At 34.8% G+C, this 9,154-nt stretch overlaps 1 protein-coding gene and 1 long non-coding RNA gene across 3 annotated transcripts; one reads left to right on the top strand and one right to left on the bottom strand.

The window, feature by feature from the left end:
* Positions 1 to 3,420: 3,420 nt before the first annotated feature.
* Positions 3,421 to 5,323, bottom strand: CXE17 (carboxyesterase 17). The gene has a single exon (XM_039048158.2). The coding sequence runs from the start codon at positions 4,804 to 4,806 to the stop codon at positions 3,727 to 3,729; it is 1,080 nt and encodes a 359-aa protein (XP_038904086.1). The 5' UTR covers positions 4,807 to 5,323; the 3' UTR covers positions 3,421 to 3,726.
* Positions 5,324 to 6,848: 1,525 nt separating this feature from the next.
* Positions 6,849 to 8,147, top strand: LOC150038550 (uncharacterized). Of its 2 annotated transcripts, XR_016527414.1 has the most exons (3): positions 6,849 to 6,986; positions 7,609 to 7,707; positions 7,805 to 8,147. It is a non-coding gene; the product is annotated as an uncharacterized LOC150038550 (long non-coding RNA). The 2 variants fall into 2 exon arrangements; XR_016527413.1 differs by lacking the exon at positions 6,849 to 6,986 and having other exon boundaries at positions 7,568 to 7,707.
* Positions 8,148 to 9,154: the final 1,007 nt, after the last annotated feature.

Raw genomic sequence — 9,154 nt, 5'->3', positions numbered from 1 at the left:
AAGACGATTCTTTTGCTATATTGCATGCCTAATCATTCAAGAATCGAAACAGTTAGTAACTTAGGCTATCCAAGTTACTAATTGCCTTGACTAGATTCCCTAGGCTTAATGGGAGTGTTTAATTACTTATGCCACTATCGAAACCGATCAATTGAACATCTAGACTAATTAAGTAATAGATTAGTGTTGGGTTTTATGTCCTAAAACTCGCAGTTTGTAAAGTTAAACATATTCTATTATCAATAAAGTTGTTATTGAATCTATAAATTGCATACGTAAAGTTCAAATCCAATAAACTAAGATTCATGGTTATTATATGAATATTTGAACTTTATGTAGAGACATAAAGATGGATCAAGTTTGAGTAAATAGCCAAAACGGTCTATAGTATATAATTAAGATTGGGTACCTTATTCTGGTAACACTATTGGATGTAGTCTACTTTGTAGCTGTTACAAGTTGTTGCAAAAATACTACAAACGAAGTGATCCAGATTCGTTCATGTATTGACATAAGGAATGGGGGCGTCCTATGCAATGAGTTTGCATAAGGTCGGACCAAGAAATAAGTCACTCTTACTTTATAACGTTGTTTACTGTTTAAGACTGACTATTTCACTTAAATGACCTAGGTAACTCGATCTTAATCCTGAGCTAACTATGAACTCCTGTTTATTCAAAATTATCACTAAATTTTCATAGGTGAGGGTTGGCTCAACAGCGCCGGCTCAATAAGCCTCCCATTTCAAGGGTAAGACTGGGTAGATAGCTGGGAACATAGAATGCAAGACAAAATTCATACCTACCCGATTTAGGGATAGTGGAAAGGTTGTTCTCTTAATTACTGAATCCAGGTCTTCAACAAGAGGCCCCACCCTCTCACTAGTTCGAGAGGGATCCGATTTAGTGATTGGATCATAAATCAATTGTTCATTAGAGAATCAGTTGGAAGTTAAGGAACAAGACATAATATCGAGGGTAAAACAGCACATTGACCCAGTCGGTATTACGAACAACCTGTAAAGGGTCGACTTACTGGTTATGGTTAAATTATATGGACACAAATATATCTACAATGAGGAGGGTACAACTATCAAGCTTAGTGGTGTGACTCGATAGTTAACAAATACTGATTAATTTGGTCTAAACAGTTTAGCTAATTAATCTTAATCATTGGAGCTCATGATCTGTAGGTCCATAAGGTCCCTCTACTAGCTCATAAAACATGAACACCTTGAATTATTAAATTGAGTGAATTTGGAATGGTCGTTCAAATTAAATTTCAATTTAAAAATGTTCAAATTGAAATTAGGGTTTTTGAATTTGAATTAGTTCAAATTCAAATTAAGGTTTGCACAATTATATTTGATATAATTAAAGTTTAATTTATTAAAATTAAACAAAATCAGAGAGTATATAATATTTAAATATTGATTTAAATATCAATTACGTGAATTAGATTCATGGTGAAAATTTAGTGGGTGATTAATTTAATATTAATAAATTAAATATATTTAATTAATTAAAATCAAATTTTCAATTTTAAATTCAATTTAAGAAATTGAATTTTTAGATTTGATTAATTAAGAATTAATTAAATCAAAATTTGATTAATTATAAAATTAATTAAATGAAAAACAAATTGGAAAATTTGAGAAAATTTCCTTAGCATGAGGTGTATCCCATACATTACACACAATTCCACTAGATTTTGTCAAGCAGCTGCTGCCTTTTGAAGATTCAGATGTTGGTTGAATGCTGAGATTGATTAAAAGTCCTTCAATTTGTTGAGTTGAGGCAGAGGAGATAGAGATTGAAAAAGCTGAAAATTTTGTTTTTGGTTCATCTTCTTCTTCCTCTTCAAACCCACAAAAACACTTACCAAATTCATTCAAATCTAAGTTCCACCACTTAAATTCAAGGCTGAGAATAGTATAGAAGACCTCGTGGTGGTTCACGGAGTGATATGGAACTGAATTGGAGAGAAAAGCAGTTTGGATTTGAAGATTTCATCACAAAAGGTATGTAACTTAAAATCTACTTGAATATGCATGCTTTAGAACAAAAATTAAATGTAATTAGAGTGCTTATTTATTTTATTTGCTTTCATTGCATACTTGTGTATTCCATCAATTAGTGCATTAAGGTGTTTAGTTAAATGAGTGGAATTCTTATTCCTTAAGCTAGGCCTTTAATCAAATCAAATCTCATTTTCAATTATGTTTTTAGTTTTAAGTCTTTTAAAATTATTTATAATCAAAACTCTCAACCCCTCACCTCTCCACTGTGACCATCGAATTCACTAATCAGCTAAGATATCTCAAGATTCCCCATGAAGATGACTCGTTCCCACTAGCCTACTACAAACTTGTGAGAGTGGTTAAAAATATTCTTTGTTTTGGGTCCCAGCAAGTCTCGAACAATTATGCATATATCATTAGGTTACATAGGAATGAGGATTTCATATCATCTTGGTTAGGTGGAAGCCATTGAGGTTGAACTTTGGTAGATGCCTATCCACATTGTCTAAGTACCCTACAAGTGTATAGATGCCTCTTACGAATTCCATATCAAGCTTGAGGGTTGAATATTATTATAATTATGAGATGCAGTTAGATGCAACTCTGATGAAGTATTGTCATGGGTCAATGGCACCTTAATTGGTAGATGCCTTAAGGGTGGATTTGGTTGATGCCTATCCACACAGGCTATTATCCCGTAAGTGTATTAATGTCGCTTATGCCTTCCTTGCTTGAGTATGGGTCGGGTATTATTTTAAGTGTTGAATAATTATAAATATTATTTGATTGTAAGTATCCGATAAGTTCTTATCGTCAATTTCAATATCAAAAATAGAGAAAGAGTGTCAGTTTGACAAGGTAGTTGTGCCCCTCCATATCAAAGGCCACAGAGAAAGGGAATAAAGCCCAAGACTTGGGAAATTTGTATGGATGATTCAATTTTTGGGTCCAAAATGTCAAATGACCTATTTTTAAAAAATAATGTCAGTTGACCCTCTGCTGACATCATCGTCATACCAAATTACATATACTGTCCTTACTTCTTCGTCTTCTTACCTTAAGAAAACCCACCAAAACTAAAAACTCTTCATTCAAAACTCTTTAGAATCGCTCATAGAAGGGCATGTTTATTGTTTTCGAAAACAAAAAAAAACGAAAAACCCATAGGTTCACAGTATTTCTAAACCCAGAATGACCCACAAAGCTCCATTACCGATCAATGTAAGACATTTTCAGGCACAAATTTACCGATCAGATTCGATTTGTCGGCGGCAGTGGAATCGTTTGCAAGCCGAAATGATGGATTCTAAAGAGTTTTTAGTTTATGAGTGATTCTAAAGAGTTTTGAATGAAGAGTTTTTAGTTTTGGTAGATTTTCTTAAGGTAAGAAGACGAAGAAGTAGGATAATATACGTAATTTGGTATGACGATGATGTCATCAATTGATATTATTTTTTAAAAATGGGTCATTTGACAGTTTAGACCCACAAATTGGGTCATTAATACAAATTTCCCCAGATATGTTCCTCTTGCGTCTTGAAAACTCTTGAAACAGGTGTATTGTATTTTCTTTTGGAGTTCAACTCTCGGGGTGGGGAGGTACAAATTCAATCAACAATCGATGTCTTACACACTCGTAATCAATGGGTTGTTCTCTGAAACAAAATTAAACTAAAAGAAACGAAGAAGAAGAATGACATTTTTCCCTATAATTGAATAAAACGCTGAATACAAACCATCATTTCTCGTCTTCGCGCACTAGAAATCTGGTCTTTATTCAGAATTTGAAAGCTATGTCCAACTCCTTTCAAAATCACTCTCTCCACTTTCTTCCCGGCGGCTGTCATGGCTGCACAGAACTCCAAATTTCTGTCCACCAGTATGTCCAGCTCCGATATGCACACCATTAATGGTGGCACCTTCGTTTCTCTCAACTTTACCCCGCCATTCACCAGTGGATTGCTCCATGTATGGTCGCGATTGGCCCCCGGTGGCAGGGACAGCCGCCAGTATGTGTCGGCGGCGTCGAGAGTTAATGCTGAGGCGGAAGAGGGCTGAGTAGCGAGTTTTTCTGATTTGGTTCGCGATTCTCCGCCAAAGAAAGGTTGGATCAGGATTATGCCCTTTAGGTTTAGGGGTTTTAGGATTGTGGGTTCGTTGAGCCCTACCCGTGCGGCGATGTTGTACGCTATGTTCGCTCCGGCGCTATCGCCAGCGAGGAACAATTTTGATTGATTGCAATTGCCTAACCACCATTTGTGTTCGATTGGGTTGGTTATTGCTAGCTGTTTCAACCACATGAGTGTGTTGAATCCGTCTTCGTAAGCGGCGGGGAGGCGATTTTCAGGGGAAAGACGATAGTTGACTGAGAGGATTACACATTTTGCTTTGGAAGCAAGGTCGAGGAGGAATTCATGGTAACAGCTCCAGGCGGCAGAACCAACACAAAAGCCACCGCCATGGAAATAAACAAGTAAGGGGAGGTTTCGTTGAGAGTTGGCAACGTAAATCCGTGCCCAGGTGTTTGTGAAATTGTCTATGAGAACATCTTTTGCTGTTACGCCTTTGTCTGATGCTGTGGTGTTGCAGGATACATTTGGGATGATTGGGAACCTTTCAACATGCCCATCTGCATAAACTCGAATGAGCCCCTCAATCTCTTCTACTGTGGCTTCATTTTGAATATGGAGTTTGGGCATTTGGAGTTTAAGCCGTGGATCGATGGAAATGGTGGCCATTCTTTTGAATTTCATGTAATAGATTAGATGAGAATGGTGCTCTGGCATGGATGGGATTGACCTGAAGGGTCTTTATAGAGGTTAGGGAGAATCAGAAGATTGGATCAAACGGAGCTTAAAAGGCTATGAAACAGAAGCTTCGTCTCCTTTTTTCCGGCCAGTAGAAACCAAGCCCACCGACCAGCGTCCACCCTCACGTGTCATTCGTTTGGTAAGAGATCATTCCCTTGATTCTTTGATTTTGTGTTCTTTCTACAGCCTTCCTAGTTCATGCTTTTTTAGTTTTTAATATCTAATATTTCTTTAATTGTCTGAAGTCAAGTAATTTAGTAAACAGTGTATGGTTCCATGATTGCAATAGCCATCGAAGATATGCCTTCAACTCAACTTGACAGATCCGCCATGTCCGTCAATCTCATTTTGATTGTAAACATGGGAATTTTAGGCACACCAACCTTGTCAAAATTGGGATTCTAGATATAAAAGGTTAAATGATAAACTAACCTTTGATTATTGTATCCATTTAATTCTGAACTTTAAAAAAAATTCAATTATGTGTGTGTACTTTAAATTATGATTCCTGAATGATGATGTAACATGCCAATTGGATAGGTATTAACTATTTTGACACACATGGTAGAAAGAAGTGGATAGTTTGACAAAGAAGAGTGTATGGTCTAAAAAAAAGAATTGATTCCTTCCTTTAAATATAAAGTATGTGGCACGCGCCATTTGTTTTCTTGGGTTGTCTGCTTTTTCTAGTCATCTATTTGTCATGTCATGATAAACCAATTCATGCTATTCGAATGTCAAGTTTAAGGGACGTAGTTGAAACTTTTATTAGTTTATAGACTAAATCAACATACCCATCAAAATTCATGGACTAGGATGTAATTTGATTAGACTAAAAGGGTATCTGATCAAATTGTATGTTTGATTAATGTATCCGAAACTAGGCACCCTCCTCATCCTAAGTTATTCTTTCCATAGTCCTAATTGCTATTGTCATATTCACTAATCAAAATAACAACCATCTGTCCTGTCTAAATTTTGATATCACATTTTAGTTCCGCATACATGCAAATGGTCATTACCTTTATTCTCCGACCTATGTCTTTCTGTCTTTCATGGCTTTTTGACTTGTGGTATTCCTTCTTTTTGGAGAAAATTCGGATTTCTCCCAACACCAATTGAAAAGTATGGCAAAGTTTTTCTCCTCTCAATGGCCTAAAACTCAAAGAAGATATCTTGGCTTTTGGATGTGATGATTTTAATTCAACCCTTCCCCTATTCTAGAGACCAAGTCCACCCTCTCTTTTGATCTCTTTGAGAAGTAAAAAATGAAATAAAATAAGTACACTTTAGCTCAAGACGAAGATGCCCCATTTTTTTAATCATAAAACAAAGTTGTATACATTAATTCATCTATATGTACTTATCTCATACTTTATATATTCATGCATCAAAGAAATTCCAGGATACGTACTTCATCACTCTCAGCAATTTTAGTTTCATTAAACCAATGATTTATTTATCTTTATTTTCTTACACTTATATTTTTAGTATGAAAAATCAATGAAGTTTTAATGAAGAGTAATTGGCTGTCCAGCATAGGCTCAAGTGGTTGGATATCGTGTCTTCAATGGTAGGTTATTGGTTCAAATCTCTCCACTTATTAGTCGAAAAGAAAATTAGTCGAATTACAAGAAAAGTTGAAGGGCAGTGGCCTGCCTGCTCTTTTCAAATGTGGAATGAATCAAACCATAGATAACAAATCTCATACTTTCTAAAATTTTATTCGATGTACTTGCTTTAGAATCTTTGCTGGTTAATTTTTCTTGTCATAATTTGTCAATGAGATAGCGAAATTCAACAAAGTTTCTGAGTGCGTTGGTGTTCAATTTTCATTTGTACTAGTGGTGATGTGTACTGCTAACTAGGAACTGATATCATGCCACTTCTATATGTCAATAGGTAAAAGCTTAAATTACTTACAGTCACACAGCACAATATGACTGGTGCAAATCCTTTTCACTAATATTTTTTTTTCACTATATTTGTGTTTATCACTAAACTTTTTTCTTGATGGACTAGAGGAAAGGAAGCTATGCAAGTCAAAGTGAGCAGAAAGTTTTTTTTTTCCTATTTCCATTTTGGGTGAGAATTATGGTGGAGAGTCATTTTTCCTCACTCCCAAGTTCCTTTACTATGAGACTAAGAATGAGATGGTGAGTAATTCTTTGTAATTGTGGGCTCTGCTCTAAACTAGAGATAATCCCCCATAATAGATTCCTGTGGGGTTGGGGAATATTTATCTCATTCCTCACTTTTTGTGGATTCCCCTGATTTCACTTTTTTTTTTATTCTTATACTCCTTAGTTTCCGTATACTTCTCTTGATATTCATATCCAAATGGTTAGTTTGGCATAAAGCACGGTTCTACATTTACTTAAGAGCCAATCCTAACCTTTTTATTTGTGAGAGAGTCATAATCTACTAGTTAAATTATCAAAAATACCTCTAAATTATAGGGTTGGTTTCATTTATACTCCCGAACTTTTATAAGTTTCATTTTAACCTTTGAAGTTTGTAGTTTGTTTCAAAATAACTCTCGTAGGTTTTTACCGTTAAATGTATAGAATAAAAAGTTTGTATCTATTTATGTGAACAAATCTAAATTCATACATGAAAAAAAAATAAAGACAATCATACATGTTGCCATCTTTCTCCTTTGTCCCCAATTTTTGGTTCTTTCATTTATGATTATGTAACTTGTCATTAATCGTTATGAGTTTGAGTTCATTGAGAATAATTTTGAACCGTTTTCTTACTTGCAAATACTTTTTCCAGTAGGCTTAAGACTCGTAGTTTCGGTGTTGCTACGGAAAAGAAATAATTTGTGTATTATAATTGCAGATATGAATATTGAAGAGTCAATCCAGATTCAAGGTAATTGAGAAGCTAGATCCACCTTGTAATATAAGATTTCAATATTCAGTAGGTCCCATGTGAAAGATTTGATGCCAAAGAAGTGTATATGATGCAGGTCTGTGAGGTACTGATATCAATCTGAAAAGTCATAAAGTTGGAGAATGAGATATGTTAATTGGAGTCGGAATGATGGGTCTCATTCACATCTCGTAAAAACATTCTGATTCCATGCATTCTAGCACTGAGAATCGCCTCTTGTTTGAAGTTGAAGGACAACCAAATTGAGTAGAAATACTTGTAAATTTTAGAAATATTCCCTTTCCTTCTCTTATCTTTACTTTCTTGACCATCTCAATCCATGCATCCGGATAGAGATAGAGATAGAGAGGCAGAAAATCTTGAGGGTTGTGCCAGATTCCATATTATAGCGAACCAAATATTATATCCTCTCCCTTAAACCTTTTTTAAGTCAAAATTTCTTTACTTCTACTTAATAGCTTGCGTAAAGACTAGGACTAGGAGTGACTATAAACCATAATCAATCAATAAATAACCATAACAAAGACATATCAACAACAAAATAATAAAGATAAACATCGGTGATTTTAGTGGTTCAATCGAAGTCTACATCCACTTTTCAAATGGAAGAGATTATATTGCAGTCACAAATTGAGAAAAACTGAAATAGATGGAGTAATAGAAAGTACATCACATCAATAATGTCAACAATCACCCTCTTGATGAATATAACAAAATGCAATAATCTAAAAATATATATATTTGTGATTCAAAGCAAAGGTGCTAACTGAAGAGTTAGCCAACATCTAACTTCAATAGATCACAAATGTATCCAAATCTGTTTGATGGCATAACTTTTGTCATCATATCAACAGGGTTGTGAGAGGTACTTACCTTCAACAAAGTCAGCTTATCATTGTGAATTGCATCGCGAACATAATGGTATCTGACATTAATGTGTTTTGACACATTTCATAAACAAGTCATTTGAACCTCATTGATTCTTTAACAGTATTAGAAGTGTAATATACTCGACCTCCATAGAAGACAAGGTCATAATAGTTTGCATAGTTGACTCCAACTAACAACATTCCCAAATAATGTAAAAACATAACCTGTCAACGAGCATCTACAGTCCAAATCAACTGTATAATCTGAATCAACATATCCCACAACATAATCATTATTTTCGATAGCTTTAGAATATAGAAGTTCTTTTTTCAATGTTCTTTTTACATACCTCAAAATCCATTTTTGATGTTTCCCAATGAGATTTTTCGAGGTTACTCATGAATCTACTAACCATGCTCATAGGTAACCATCCCATACATCAAACAACCAACCAAATTTGCATAAGGAAGAGATTTCATTTCATCAATATCATCATGTGAAGGACTTTGTTGAGAAGACAACTTAAAATGTTGAGCAAGAGAAATTTTCAATGTTT

Source organism: Benincasa hispida, chromosome 1 (assembly GCF_027475165.1).
Source record: "Benincasa hispida cultivar pf3 chromosome 1, pf3_genome.v1.1, whole genome shotgun sequence".
In the NCBI taxonomy this organism is placed as follows: domain Eukaryota; kingdom Viridiplantae; phylum Streptophyta; class Magnoliopsida; order Cucurbitales; family Cucurbitaceae; genus Benincasa; species Benincasa hispida.
Note: the sequence above shows the minus strand (reverse complement) of the source record. Positions and strands in the feature narration are given on the sequence as shown.